General features: G+C 46.4%; 1 protein-coding gene across 2 annotated transcripts in view; it reads right to left on the bottom strand.

The window, feature by feature from the left end:
• RHBDD1 (rhomboid domain containing 1) overlaps positions 1-16200 on the bottom strand; it is a 91181-nt gene that overhangs the window by 33984 nt on the left and 40997 nt on the right. The window contains exons 4-5 of one of the 2 annotated variants that reach the window (XM_004701813.2): positions 14137-14190; positions 5169-5312 (exon numbers count right to left, since the gene is read on the bottom strand). In XM_004701813.2, the coding sequence (XP_004701870.1) occupies positions 5169-5312; positions 14137-14190 (198 nt within the window). The remainder of the gene's footprint in view (positions 1-5168; positions 5313-14136; positions 14191-16200) is intronic. The other variant, XM_045295411.1, reaches the window with a different exon arrangement.

The following is a 16200-nucleotide window of genomic DNA, read 5'->3' as shown; positions in this document are numbered from 1 at the left end:
AACATTTGCTTTCTACTTGAGCCCTTGGTACCAGCTCATTTTGTCTCCTCCCTCCCGGGCCCCCCTCATGAACCCTTGATAATTTATAAATTATTATTTTGTCATGCTTTATACTGTCTGGCATCTCCCTTCACCCACTTTTCTGTTGTCCATCCCCAAGGGATGGGGTTATATGTAGATCCTTGTAATCAGTTCCCCCTATCTCCCCCACCTTCCCCTTCCCCTCCTCGTATCGCTACTCTCATTATTGGTCCTGAGGGGTTTATCTGTCCTGGATTCCCTGTGTTTCCAGCTCTGATCTATTCCAGTGTGCATCTTCTGGTCTAGCCAGACTTGTATAGTAAAACTGGGATTATGATAGTGTGGGGGGGGAGGGAAAGCATTAAGGAACTAGAGGAAACTTGTATTTTTCATCGGTGCTATACTGCACCCTGACTGGCTAGTCTCCTCCCCACGACACTTCTGTAAGGGGATGTCCAGTTGCCTACAGATGGGCTTTGAGTCTCCATTCTGCATTCCACTTCATTCACAATGATATAATTTTTGGTTCTTTGATGCCTGATACCTGATCCTATCGACACCTCACTATCACACAGGCTAGTGTGCTTCTTCCATGTGGGCTTTATTGCTTCTTAGCTAGATGGCCACTTGTATGTCTTCAAGCCTTTAAGACCCCAGACACTATATCTTTTGATAGCCGGACACCATCAGTTTTCTTTACCACATTTGCTTATGCACCCACTTTGTCTTTAGCAATCGTGTCAGGAAGGTGAGCATCATGGAATGCCAGTTTAATAGAATAAAGTGTTCTTGCATTGAGGGAATACTTGAGTAGAGGCCCTATGTCCATCTGTGACCTTAATACTAAACCTATAAATAGATGCACATGATCTATTTCCCTATCATCATAAATATATTTACATGTGTACATGCCTGTATTTTGACCTCTATAAATACCCTTTGCCTCCTAGTTCTTTTCTCACCACAGTGTTCTTGAGATTTCCCTCACTCCTCATTTCTCTCTAGTTACATCCCCTCCTCAGTTCCTTACCAGAGAAGTGGACGGGGCTTGATGAGTTTCTCATTCAACTTCTTCGTTATATTAAAAAAAGAAAAATAATTACACAATTATGGCTGTCAGGACCCAGGGACATGATGCAGTGCAAGTCAAGTGAGATAATGGGCCTCCCAGGGCTGATCTGCAGACCCAGAATTCCCCTCTCTTTCTGTAGTTATCTCTGCACCACACCAGGAGACATGGAAAGAATGGGATACGGTTTATTCCCGTCAACAAAGAGTAAACCTACACCCATCAGTGAAGCCCCGAGGCAGAGGCCTTCCTGCGGCACCTGAGAGCACTCTGGTGGAAAGGGAAATGTAGACGTCGTCCAATTAAATTGTCTTTTCTTTTTAAAACTTCAACTGCATCTCAGTGGGTCCCTTTGAAGGCACGATGCCCGTCAAGGGGATTCAAAGACACTGTCGGATGATCTGTCAAGAAAAGTACTCGATAGTAATTCAGGACCTAATGTCTATTTTACCTTTTATTTTGTTTGTTTGTTTTGATCTCTCCTGACCTGGCTTCCCTGCTACTTTCACAACTAAAGACAGGAGGACAAGGCAGCAGTCAGCTTCATTCTCAAGCCACGACACTGGAGTCTGCTCCCCCAAATCTCACCTATGGCTGTACAGCAACCCTGCACATACAATTGTGGGTAGGGGGCATGGGTAATGACAGTGCCACTTGACTGTCACAAGGGAGCCCCAGTGTGGTAGTGGCCATTGGCCTTTCAGGGCAGTGGAGGAAAAGAAGCCCAGTTACTCCCACATCACTACGGCCTTCCGTGTCAATGAGGGCACGTGCTCCTGGCTGGCAGACAGAAGAGGAGGACACAGCTTCATGCCCAGCACCAGGTGAACTTGATGGCGGTCTCTTTAAAGCAAAGAGGCAGGACTCATGCACAAAAGGACGTGGGGGGAGACATGCGACGAGCCCGTGCTCCTAGCTGGCATCTGCCTTTTGACTCGAGAGAAAGAGATGGCACTTGTCCCACATTTTCCCACGAGTGTGGTATCAGCTGCCTCCTCAGCCTGTTTATCACAGCTGAGGCTGCCAACCGCAGAAGGCGGAATTTCTGTTAGCAGTAGTAAATGCTCAAGCCCCTGGAAATCATAGGGGTTTCAGTGTTTCTTCTACAAAAGGCTACTTGGCGATCGGTCCTGGCATGAGCCCTAGGACTTGTAATTACGGCCAGGCTTTGTTTTTAAAAAAAATATGAGAGCGCGGCCAATTCTGAGGCTAGAGAGTGCTACCTTGGTTCCTTGATTTACTCTTTGAATATGCTTCACAGAAGGAGGAGGAATGGGAACAAATTGAGGCTGGGTGTTCTCTTGCCAAACAGGCATTCCACCAAACACATTTGCTAGCTGGCTCTTTCAAAACTCAGTATTATTAGTGACTACTACATTGGCTCCTTAGGCTGAACATGGGGACTGACCAATGGGAAAGAACTAAGTATGTGTAAAGGCTTTGCAGGGGAAACTATAGTTTCTACCCATTTCGTGAGGGACAGCGCCTCTCTGCAGAAAAATGTCCATAAAGGAGTAAACAAGAACATGAAGAACCAGGGATGCTCTCAGCTTCTACTTTGCTGTAAGTCTTGGTGCCACTGGGTCGGTTCGATCCATAGGGACCCTGCACACAACAGAACGAAACAGTGCCCAGTCCTTACAGTTGTTCCCATGCCTGATCCCATTGTTGCAGCCACTGTGTCCATCCATCTCCTTGAGGGCCTTCCTGCCTTTTGCTGCCCCTCTACCAAGCATGATGTCCCTTCACCTGAGGGTGTAGGAAGTCAGAAAGAGCATCCACCCAGCCCTTACAACAAAAGGAAATGCTGGACGACAATCTGCAAATTCATGACTTTTCCTGAAGCACCAGATCACTGTGAGAGCAGACAGCGGCCACCTACAGTGACATCAAAGGAAAGATGGGGGTCTGCAGGCACAATGGTGCCTGAGCCCCTGCTCATCTAGGGGAGATGGCTGGCCACCAGGAGAGAATTCTGCCAGAACTGTTAAGGCACCAGCGGATACAAGCTCAGAAGTGGCTAGCAGGAGTACATGCCAACACCTGGGGTGGCAGACAAAGGGGCATTCACCACCCCCACCACCCCAGAAGTCTCTTCTCAGGACCTCACCTGGGCCTCACCAAAGCACGGGGCATGAGGCCCAATTGAGCGCCCTCTACAGTCCAGCCCCAAGGGGAAGACAGCAGCCCCAGGGGGAGAGGTCTGAGACCCTGCCTCCATGCTACAGGCAAACACCCACTGCAGCTTAGAGCAGAAGAAAGGCCACTTTTACAAGCTCGGAGCAACAAGGAACAGCTTGGACCCTGCTGGAAGAGGGACAAGATAGCGGAGGGAGAGACTTCCCAAGTCACAACACAGAAGACAGGAAGAACGTCCAACCAGCCCCTTCCCTACACATGGCATTGGAAGCCTGCAGGGAACTCGGGATATAACCATAGCAACAGCAAAGCCCCCAAGGAGACCAGGCCCTGGCTCTACCAACTCAAACAGGCACACTAGAGCCAGCCAAAGGCAAGGTGTGCCCGTTTCCAGGATGCCAAAGATTTGCTTCCATCTCTCCTGGACTCTATGAGGTGTTGGCTTTCAACAAAATATTATAAGGCATATGAAAAAGCAAGTTACGCACTGCCAAGAGACAATGGGATCAACAGAATCACACGCGGACTTTGTATAGACTGTAGAACTAACAGATCACGAAATGTGTAGCACAATTGTATTATTTGCGGCTTGAATGAAAAAGGTGGACGTGTAAGGTTAAGATGAGTAATTTCGGTAGAGACAAAGAAACTCTAAGAATCAAGTGGAAACCAAAGGAAAAGTGACCGAGCTGAAGACACCGTCATTGGGTCATCAGTACACCGGATACAGCCATCGAGAAAGCCAGCAAGTGTGGATGTAGGTTAAGACAGACAACACAAATGTTTACTGTGTTTATAGCAGGGTGGGGAGGGAGAGTCGAACAGAAAAAGAAAAGTACAGAGAGTCCCAGAGCTCTTCATGGAGAAGGATGACCCAAGTATATGCTATTTACAGGAAATCTCCTTTAAATATAAGCCACGAGCGGGTTTCTTTCTTTTCGCCGAAGGTGGAAGAAATACACCCTGCAACCCCTCATTAAAGGAAAACTGAAATCTCTGTTACTATCCGATGAGCAGACTCTGGAACACAAAGTGCTACCTGGGATGCAGAGGGACTTCGCCCTTGCCATTATGGTAGCGGAGTCAAGTCTCCAAATCAAGGTGTCCCAAATGTGCACGGAGCCTGGTTAACAGAGCTTCTCCAGGCCCAGGCCAAGGCTGACTGAAGGGCCAGGAGCAGTGGACACGCTCGACAATGACACTTTGTTCAATCAGTGGGTTCAAGAGCATGTGGAACTAGTTCCAAGGAGACAGGTACAAACAGACTCCTTGAGCTACATGAAAAGGCTTGGCCCCTAGCAAAGAAAGTGGCTTCACAAATTGTTTATATTGCTGACCCTTCTATTTTCTTTGCAAGGCTTTGTGACTGTCTTCTTAACTGTGAGAAATCCGCCCTGCCTCCTAAAAAGGGCATTTTTGGGAAAGGTCTTTATTATTTTTAGTCTTTTCCCTAAGGAAAGTTATATATAGGTTATGGGTTGGATGAGCTGATAACATGTTGACCCTGAGTTGGAATTCTTGCTGTTGGTGTGATTGTGAGGTGAGTGGTTTATGGGTCACACTGGCACACAGCGTAACAGACATGCAGCCTGTGCTACAGATATGGACCCCAATGAAGACGGCTTTTACCATCGGCACACACAATGTATTTTATTTTATTTTTTAAGTTTCTTCACTTTAATGTCACAGCACTGAGTGCAGCAGGCCTATAAAAAGACCCACTTTAACAACACAGACATGTCTGGCACCTTATTAGCTTAGGCTGCTAGGAGAATGGTATCACGCCCCATTCTTTCAAATCACAATCCACACACTTTTTTTTCACCTGCACGTCCTTTTTTAGAAACTATGTAAAGTTTCGTGGGCTACGAATGCTCCCTTTTCAGACCACCTCCTCACGGGAGATTGGCTTTTAAAACTTAAGGCGCATAGTTCCTACCTCGGTCTTGGAGGCTGGCTCTTAATGCCCTCTCCAGCTGTTCCTGCTCACTCAGCCCTGCTGTGTAGGCATCGTAGTTCCTGGGGGAGGCATCAAAGGCGCCTGGCCTGCCCGGCGGGACGTGGTGCTGATAGCCAGTGTATCCTGCAGGCAAAGGGAGAGAGCTCATTGGTTTCACTTTCTAGTTGGCGTATGCCAACACTAGGAGATAACCCCAGTTTGGAAGATAGCAATTATCTTCCAAATGCGATGTTGATGCGATAAGTGGAGAGTGTTTCCAACAGGACTGGTCATTCTGTAACCCAGGTGGCCACCACAGGGCTGGGCAGGAAGGGCCCTTCCTATGCTAAACCAAGGAGAAGGTACCAACATGCATGGCTGGCAGGGGGGGCGGCATCAGGGTGTGGTACAAACAGCTTGGCTGGGAACAGAGAGGTTGGAGGTTCGGGTCCACCCAGAGGCATTTCTGAAGAAAGGCCTAGCGATCTTCATCCAAAACTCCAGCCTGATGACAGTCATGCCTGAACTAATATGGAACAATCATGACGTCGGCTATGCAGACTATGAGAAATGGACGAAGGATGGCTGTATAGTCATTGAAAGCCATGTGATGAGCAACCAGTGGCCCAACACGAGTTGGAGTAGACTCGATAGCAACCGACTCTCTCTAAGAGATAGTGGAGAGAGAGTGGAATGGGCTGTTGACTTATGGAGTGGAGCCTTCCAGCCTGCCATCTCGGCCAGAGGATTTTTCAGCCACGTACTGACTGGGGTCAAGAACATATGAAATAGTAGTCAACACTGCAGTGGCTCCAGACCGAGAGGCAGCCCCAAGGCAAACACACACTGCACAGATTCTCTTGGTTGGATCTCATGCTGTGTGTGGTGGTAACTATGTCGTGATACCCAAGCCAAGGAGTCTGTGGTTATCGTTCTCTGCCCGAGATGGCAATGTCTACCAAGGGCCTGTCATACAACTTGTCACTAAATAAAACAGAGGAAGAGAACCAGCCTCTCAGATACCACGGTGACCATCAAACACAGATACTTGGCTAATAAAGGTCAGTAACAGAACAGAATGCACATGCACATAGTCATCTACCTTTCCAATCAGCCTGAATTTACTCCTTACCTTTTCCTTAATCACCTCACAGCTATTGAGTCCATTCCGACTCGGGGTAATATTTTCATATACAGAGGAAGACTGTTCCTATAGGTTTCCGACACTCTCAATCTCTATGGGAGCAGAAAGTCTCCTCTTTCTCCTGCAGAGAAGCTGGTGGGTTCCAACTGCTGACCTTGGGGTTAACAGCCCAACTGTAACCCAGTCCACGACCAGGGTCCTCCTTAATCATCTGCTGCTGTGAACCTTGTTTGGAAAGGTTATTCCCACCCTTGCACCCAACTCCCTAGAAGATTATCAATCTGATTTTAGTATGATGGGAGCTAAGTATTAATCTGCTAACCTTTTCCCTCTTGATGGCATAATTTGATCCTTTAAAGATGAAGATTCAAATGCTTAATTAATGCGTTTTTTGGTTATCAACAAAAACCCTAGGAGTATTGCGGCATATGTCGCCATATCACCCAACAAGGTTGAATTTAAGTTCTTATTGCTTGGTCTACCACTCTCAGCTAGTTATAAGCTCCTAGCTTGGAAGTGGCTGTGATGTTGGAAGCTAAGTTACTGGTCTTTCAAATCCCAGTGTTGTCACTCATAGAGGGCACATTCTAGGAGAGCTTCCAGACTAAGATAGACTAGCAAGGAAGATCTAGAAATCTACTTCTGGGGGCGAAAAATGGCCAGTGACTACCTCATGAGTCGGCATGGAACAATGCAAAAAGATGGACCGCTCAGGTTGGAAGACGCTGTAAATATGACCAGGGAAAAGCTACCTTCTCAAGGCAGAGTCAACCTTAATGACGTGGATGGCACATGATGTGGATGGCACAAAGCTTCATTTGCTAATGTGTTACAGCTCAAAATGAGAAGACACCGTAGCAAATGCCCTCCATCAGAATGCTCAGTATCGTCAGCCAAAATTAGGCCAGAGTCAGCTGAGGAACAGACCAACAGTTGGCCATAAGCAACTTCAGTGTGGAATGCACAAAGTAGGAATCTAGGAAAACTAGTTGTAATTCAACATTAAACATGAAATTAAACATGTACAGATTGATATGGTAGGCATGAGTGAGTTGAACTGGATCTGTATTAGCCATTTTGAAAAATGGAACAATCATAAAGTCTGCTATTATGACAAACTTGAGGAATGGCTTTATATCCACTATTAAAAACCATCTCAAGATCTATCCTGCGGTACCACTCTGTCACTGATAATATCCATAGGAAGACCAGCTAATACAACTATTAATCAAACTTGCACAACAACCACTAATGCCAAGATGAAGACATTAAATATTTCTATGAACTCCGGAACTCTGCAATTGATCAAATATGCAATGAAGAATGCAATGATAATTACCGGTAGTTGGAAGGTGAAAGTTGGGAGGATCTGCAATTGGAAAACAAGGTCCTTGGGGAAAGAACCCACCCTAGAGATCGCATGATGTATGACCAATGATTTAGTGAAAAATTTTTCAACACCATAAATAGGGATTATCCACATGGGACGTGTTGTGTGGAAGACATAGGATTCCAATAGACTATATTGATGGAAAGGGACAACAGAAATGCTATCATCAGTCAAAATTAGGCCAGGGTCAACTGAGGAACAGATCATCAATTGTCCACAAGCAACTTCAAGCTGATGCTGAAGAAAATTAAAACAAGTCAATAAGGGTCAAGTATGTCCTCGATTATATCCCACCTAAAGTTAAAGACTATGTCAAAAAAAGATCTGATGCACTGAACCTGAATGGCTGAAGGCCAGATGAGTTGCAGGATGAAATAAAGGGTATTGAGGGGCTATTGCATGGTTTAAAATCAGAAAGTGTGTGTGTGTGTGTGTGTGTGTGTGTGTGTGTGTGTCAGAGTTGTAGCCTCTCACCGTAGTTATTCTATCTGTACTCTGAGCACATAATCCAAGAAGTTGGACTCGATGAAGAAAAACATGGAATCGGGATTGGAGGAAGGCTCATTAACCTGCAATACACAGATAACACAACTTGTTTGCTGAAAGAGAAGACCTGAAGCACTTACTGATGAAAATTGGAGGCTTAAGGTAGCAGATGGACATTGGATGCCTCTAACTCAAGTCCTCCCTCAACGCAAGAACACTTTAATAACCCGGCATTCTGTGATCCTCACCTTCCCCACACGATCACTGAAGACAAAATGGGTGCATAATCAAATGTGGTGAAGAGAGTGGATGGTGCTCAGCAAGCAAAACATATAGTGTCTACCAGGAGGGTGAGGGGAAAGTGAAGGGAGAAAGGGGTAACCAATCACAATGATCGACATATAACCCCCTCCCAGGGGGCAGACAACAGAAAAGTAGATGAAGGGAGACAGCAGTCCATGTAAGACATGAAAAATGTTTTTTTTTATAAATTATCAAGGGTTCATGAGGGAGGGTGGAAATGAGCTGATACCAAGGACTCAAGTAGAAAGAAAATGTTTTGAAAGTGATGGCGGCAACATATGTGCAAATGTGCTTGACATAAAGGAGGCATGTGCAGACTGTGATAAGAGCTGTAAAAGCCCCCAATAAGCTGATTTAGAAAAAGAAAATCTGAACAGAAAATCTGAGTTTCCACACACCTCCCTGGGTGTAGGGTAGAGGTGATACGGGAGCCTACCGTGCTTTCATTTGAATGTAAATAGAAGCAAGTGGTCTCATTTTGAAATCTATTGTTAAAAAAAGAAAAAGAACATTGAAGGCTACAACCTTCAATATAGATTACACCTCCACATAAAACAAAAATCCTTACAACTGGACCAGTAAGTGATACCACAATAAATGGAAACAATGCTGAAGTTATCAAGGATTTCATTTTACTTGAGTCCCTAAGTGGCAGGGGCAGGGGGGCTATGACAAAAGCAATGTACTGCATTGGTGAGAACTGCTGCAAGCTAATGCTCTCTCCACACTGTTACAAAGACATCACTTTGAAGACCGAGGCAACCTGACCTAAGCCTTAGTATTTTAAATTGCCTCCTCTGCATGGGAAAGACGGGCAATGAACAGGTGAGACCCACATCTTGGAATAACTGTGTTGGCAGAGAACAGTGAGTATACCAGGACCTACCAGAGAATGACCAAATCTATTCTGGAAGAATGTGCCGGAGACACAAAGATGGTGAGCCTCTGTCTCACATACTTTGGACCCGTTTTCCCGAGGAACCAGTCCCTAGTGAAGGGCATCTTGCTTGGTCAAGTAGAGGGTCGAGGGTCAGCGAGTAAAGGCAGGCGTTCAGTGAGATGGACGGGCGCGACGGCTGCCCCACGGTGGGCTCAAACGTAATCAGGACTGTAAGGATGGGGCGGGGCGGGCAATGTTCACTGGGTTGTGCCTGGGTCCTTTTGAGGAAGAACTGACTCAGTGACACAGGACAGCAACCACATCATTGGAATGGACCTACTGGGAAACGCACAAGCCAAAAATGAAACATATTGTAGGGTATAACCAGATTATCAGAGAGCGTAGACACAGGATCTTTTTATATTTGAGTACCACGCTATTTTACAATTTACTTTTGTATTGCTCATAACCAAAATGCTTTCCTAACCTACAATTGTTATATTAAAAGGAAAAGTCTATTTCCCATAAAATATCTCCAGGCATTCAAAATCTTCATTTCATACACATGCAATAGAAGCATCAAAATACACTAATAAAATTCCAGCCTTTTAATCTGGTTTCAGCTGATAATATAATGTAATATGTATTTACATAAATGGTTTTCAAGAAAACGTTCATTTCTCATAACAGCCTTCATGAGTGTTGTTCATTGCCATTCGACTGGCTTTGTCTTGCAGCAAACTTAGATGCAGGTCTACACCTTGTGTTACTGTGCTTCACAGACGTGGTGGTGTTTACAAATGGAAGTTTTATGGAAACCCTGCGTCAAGGCTCTTGGCACCGTTTTACCAACAGTTCTGTGGTCACTTTGTTTCTCTGTGGTCACATGGTATTTCTCATGGTATTTCTAACTTTCTCATAGAGCTACTGCACATGTCATAGGTAGTACTTGTGTGAGAGAGAGAGAGACCAGTTTGGAAATTGCAATCTTAATACTGTCTATCTCCTCTACCAGAAGTGGGTTACCCAGTGAACAGGCCACTATGCCCCCAGGCCTCCAATCATTGTATCAACTAAAACCTGAGTGATACGCATCGCTACAGGTTTGTAAGTACGCACAGGTAAGGCCATGTTTACCCATGCTCACAGGCTAACCGGGTAACCCACCCCTGGTAAAGGAAACAGTGCTACAAACTGCAGTTTCCAAACTGGGTGTGTGTGTGTGTGTGTGTGTCTTTCACACACACACACACACACACACACACACACACCTTTTCATGGCAGTGCATGCATGTGAGAAAGGGAGGGAGGGAGAGGGAGAGAGAGAGAGAGGTCACTGGCCACCATGGACTGCTACAGCAGTCCCTGAGCAGACATCAGTTCAGTCCACTGGAAGATGGTCCATCAATTTCTGCCCCACAAACACCGCAGGACATTTCCCCACATGGCCCCCTAGCACTTTCCAGCCCCATGGAGAGTCAGGCTGGTACAGAGGGTGGAAGCAGCATTTCAGCTGATCCACCTGAAACGGCGTGTAGTTCCCCAGCAATCTGGATAGCCCCGTCACTGTGAGTGGTGCAGAAGCTTGTGTCTACCCACGTGCTGAGGGCTGTCGAGTGCACAGCCCAGGTCTGGACAAAACATTTTCTTCCCATTCTTTCTGATTTGAGAAACCAGCCCGCAGGGCCTGATGACACACAGTCCACAACTCTGCACATCTGCGTATCATAAACTCCGCCACCTTTAGTGCTTGTCAGGCAAAAGGAGAGGACAGAGAAGAGGGAAAGTTGAAGTCAAAGAGACTCGTGCGGTTAACGGTTCTATCAGATACATCAGAAGCCATCAGCAAGACCAAAACCCCCAGCAGAATCAAGTAAAATGAGACCAGGGCTCTCAGGGCCAGAGGTTTCCTACAGCTGTTCTGCTGGCCCAATCAGATGTCTTTCTATCTCTGCAAGAAACTTGCCTGGAAAAATCGGACAAACAGACACATAAGGTACATAAGTCTGAACTATATCCTGCAAGGAACAAGAGTCTAATGTTCTTCCGTAGCCATATATGTTGGCTCTGTCATAGGAGAAACGCTGGTTATCATTCTCCTGTTAAGGACTCCATCTGTTCCCGATCCGCACACCAGGAGTTCGTAGCCAAGGAGATCGAGCACCACCACCAAGATGAGAGAAATGGGGACCAGCTTTCTAAACATTCATGAGGTCTGCTGACTGCCGCGGGGAGCCTGAGTCATTCCGAGAGACACACACACACACACAGATGCCTTCCGTCAGAGACCCCGGTGACCATTAGCACGGCCACCTGGCCCTGTGGAGGCCCGTCTTAGAAGAAGCTTAATCACTTCTGAGGAACAGATAGAAGCATGGTCATCTTGCAGGGATGGGAAAGAGAGGAGGGGCTCTTTTATTTTTCTCTACCTGCTCTCAGGCCAGATTGCCTGCCCTTCTCTTGTTGGTCTCAATAAATCAAGTGCAAACATGTTTTGAAACTTTTTTTAAGGGAAAGACAGTAAATGGAACTGCTTTAATTTTACCACTTTAAAATCAGCAGAGTGGACTCATCTAACAGCGCTGCCCAGCTGAAAAGGGGTGGCGGGGTTCTGGAGTTGGCAGACCCTGGGCAGTGCCAAATGATCACACCCTAGGACAGTGGTTCTCAACTTTCCTAATGCGATGACTCTTTAATACAGCTCCTCAGGTTGTGGTGGCCCCCAAACCATAAACTTATTTTTGTTGCTACTTCATAACTATAATTTTGCTACTGTTATAAATCAGGGGACCCCTATGAAAGGATTGTTTGACCCCCCAAAGGGGTCACGACCCACAGGTTGAGAACCACTGCCCTAGGAGCTCACTGAAAGGGGCTGGGAGTGTGAGTGTATACCTGGAGGTGCCTTGGAAGATAGGCTTGGTGATCCACTTCCCAAAGAATCAGCTACTAATCTGAGCTTAAGAACATTCTACAGAAGAACAAAGCCAAAGCGATAGATTGTCTTAACAAGAAAGTCCCTGGGTGGTGCTGACAGCTGACGCCCTCAGCTGAAGGCTGGCCTGACCCGAGAGACAGCTTCGAAGACAGGCCCGAGGTCTTCCTGGAACACCATTCTTTTTTTTTTTTTTTAACATTTTATTAGGGGCTCATACAACTGTTATCCCAATCCATACACACATCAATTGTGTAAAGCGCATTTGTACATCGTTTCTCAAAACATTTTCTCTCCATTCAAACCCCCGACATTAGGTCCTCATTTTTCCCCTCCCTCCCCGCTCCCCCCTCCCGCATGAGCCCTTGATAGTTTATAAATGGGTATTTTGTCATATCTTGCCCTGTCTGACGTCTCCCTTCATCCACTTTTCGGTTGTCTGTCCCCCAGGGAGGAGGTCACACACAGTTCCATGTAATCGGTTCCCTCTTCCCTACCCATTCTCCCTTTACCCTCCCTGTTTTGCCACTCACACCACTGGTCCTATAGGGCTCATCCGTCCTGGATTCCCTGTATTTTCAGTCCTGGAACACCATTCTATGGGGACACTGGCCGCATCAATGGAGTCGAGTTAACAGAAGCTGGTGTTGTCTTCTTGAAGTCAAAGATAGAGCACTGGCAGCTCATGGCCCCAATTTAACAAACCCATATTTCTGTACAGAAGGTGTGACTGGCATGCTGTGGCACCTACTCGCCTGGGCGTTGTCTTCAGCTGCCTGTGTGCCCACCCCAGGCTTAGCATTTTTCACAGAGGCTATTCATGGTTCCACAAGCACTTGAATCAAAAACAGTAGCTCCTGCCCTTCACAGGACAGCCTGCTGCCCCCATCGCCCCAAGGGAAGCCATAGACTTGTGTTTGCTGATGCTAGTCCAGAGCAGCCCGGCTAACCGGGAACAAGGAAGACGTGGGTCTAGGATGGCACAAGGCAGTCTGGAGGTGGTGGGGGACCCTTGGGTCAAAGATAAGGGCATGGCAGCCTGGAGTCCTGCGGATTAATGGCCTTGGTCCAGGATAGCAAAGAGCAGTCTGGGGGTGATGAGGGGCCTTGGTTAGATGAAGCTCAAACCTGTGAATGTGACACCCCTTAGGGCTAATGAAAGATCTCCAGAGAGTATATTTACTTCCTCAACTCTATTATCAAAATGCCTGGCGACTTCTCTTCAGGCTAAATATGCTTGCTCCTGAATATGTAGATGGCTTTTTTAACTCTAATTCAGCCGAAGTTATTTTACTTTCTGTACTTAGCACACACACACACACACACACACACACACACACACCCTTACAAAGTGCGGTCAGTCTATGGTACTTGACTGAACATAGTCTTAATGCACATGACCCAAAAATGCTGGACAGTGAATGAAACACTGATACTTTTGAATTACCATGCCGGTGAAGAATATTGGAAGTACCAAAGGCCACCAGAGGAGCCAACCAATGGATCTTCGAAGCAGCCCATCCAGAAGACTCTCAGAAGTATGGAAGTTTGGCCAGATTTCTTTCATCTGACATATTTTGGCCATAATGCCAGGAGGGACCAGTCCCTGGAGAAGACTTTCGTGCTTGGTAAGGTAGAGGGGGTCATGGAAAATGCGGAAGACCATCAAGGAGAGGGGTGCACAGCGTGGCTGCAACAATGAACTCAAGGACAGCGATGATTGTGAGGTTGGCGCAAGACTGTGGAGAATTTCATTCTGGTGTCTCCAGGTCCTCTGTGAGTCAGAACCAACATGCAATCAAAATGCAGTCAATAAGATGAGGTGCTTACCTGAACTATTAAAGTAGTGCTGCCGCCCTGGGTAATCCATAGAGGAGAAAATGCCTAAATAATGAAACAAATGTAAACAGCTGTAAGATGTAAGAAACACACATTGTAATAACAGTCAGAGGCTGCCCGTGGCTCCTATTTCCAACCCTTACCAGGTTCTCAATGCCCAGCAACATATCAAGTGGTTGCTGAGTGACTGCTAAAACTAGCTTCCTTTCCGTTAGGGGCCAGCCCTACAGCAAACAGAATGTACTGTATAGCGGGGAAGCAAAGTCCTCATTGACATTTCTGAAGTCCCAGGTGGTGGAATCAGTTGAGCACTCAATTGTTAACCAAGTGGTTGGTGATTCAAGTTCAGCTGGCCTTGGAGGAAAGACCTGGCAACCTACTTGGGGAAAATCAGCCACTGACACTCTGTGAAGCACCTGAAACATGGGGTCCCTATAAGGCACAGGTGCCTCAACGGCTAAGGTGTGTGTGTGTAGTCACCACAGCTTCCTATTGACATATAGGTATCTTTGCCTCCCAATGCACCAAGTTTGGGCTTTGATATCTCCAGGAGGTAGAGACAGACTAGCGATAAAGAGAACTCTCCTGGAAACACAGGGAATCCAGGGCGGATGATCCCTTTAGGACCAGTGGTGTGAGTGGCGATTCTGGGAGAGTTGAGGGAGAGTGAGGTTGGAAAGGGAGAACCGATTACAAGGATCTACATGTGACCGCTTCCCTGGGGGACAGACAATAGAAAAGTGGGTGAAGGGAGACGTCGGACAGGGAAAGATATGACAAAATATTAATTTATAAATTATCAAGGGTCCATGAGGGAGGGAGAAGGGAGGGAAGGGAAAAAATGAGGAGCTGATGCCAGGGGCTTAAGTGGAGAGCAAATGAATGTACAAATGTGCTTTACAAAATTGATGTATGTATGGATTATGATAAGAGTTGTATGAGCCCCTAATAAAACAATTTAAAAATAAATAAATTTTTTAAAAGCCCCATGCAAAAACAAACAAAGCCAAACGCACTATAATGATGGGAAAAAAAAAAAGAGAATTCTCTCCCATAAGAAGGAATGTTCCTCACCCTAAGGGACCTTTCGTGTTCTTGCCAGACTAAAAACAGTAAGATTGGCATAACACAGGCTCAAAGACAATGTTCCGCATGCTACTTGGGTGAGTAACAACAGGAATCTTAAAAGCTTGTGAGCAGCCATCTAAGGTACAACTACTGGCCTTGGGGAAGAAAGAAAGAAGAGAATCAAATGAAAGCACACGCAAAACAATTAGTCCAAGCTCCACACCAGTGAGGCCAGAGGAATTGGATGGTGCCTGGCTACCAACACCAACTGCTTTGAAAGGGACCACATCAGTAAGTCCTACCTAGAATGCCCAAAAATGTGGCACAAAACTCAGAAATCATAAAAAGGGCAAGACTTACTGCTCAGCTAGAGACCGGTAGGACCTCTGAGACTATGCTTGTTAGTCACCCATCGGGTCTGGAAGTGAACTTACCCCCGTGGTTTAGTTTTCAGCCAAACAACAGGCAGATGGGTAGAGGAAATGAAAACACTTATCCGTGAGGTAGACACGCCTTCGAATACTTAACCATTTGGGATCAAAAGGGCAGCAATTCCCAGAGGACAAAGTTCAGAAGGGTTAGGAGAGAAGGCGGAACGGAAACAGAGAAAGTGGGATGGGTGATGTTGCCCTGTGGAGCCTGCGATCACTGACAGGAAACAAGATGTGTATGGATGGCTGAACAGAAAGCAGATCTGTCCTGCAGACCTTCACCCAATTCAGAGTTTAGAAACATTTTTAAAACATGAGGATCATCAACTTCGCACAGCTGAGTGAGGACACCTTTCTGGGAGGCGATACTGGGGATGATTTTCAATCTGGAAAATATATATTGGCTCCGGGAGAGGGACATATCTGATCGGAGCACACGGGAGCAGATGAAGGGGGAGGAAGAGAGAGTGGAGCACATCCTGGCTCACCAGGCCTTGAGGATGATGATTCCAATTAGAGCAGTCAGTCCACAGAGAGGACCACATGGCCAGCCCCA

This window comes from Echinops telfairi, unplaced genomic scaffold (assembly GCF_000313985.2).
Source record: "Echinops telfairi isolate 266 unplaced genomic scaffold, ASM31398v2 ScPeMD7_3;HRSCAF=10, whole genome shotgun sequence".
NCBI classification, from domain to species: domain Eukaryota; kingdom Metazoa; phylum Chordata; class Mammalia; order Afrosoricida; family Tenrecidae; genus Echinops; species Echinops telfairi.
Note: the sequence above shows the minus strand (reverse complement) of the source record. Positions and strands in the feature narration are given on the sequence as shown.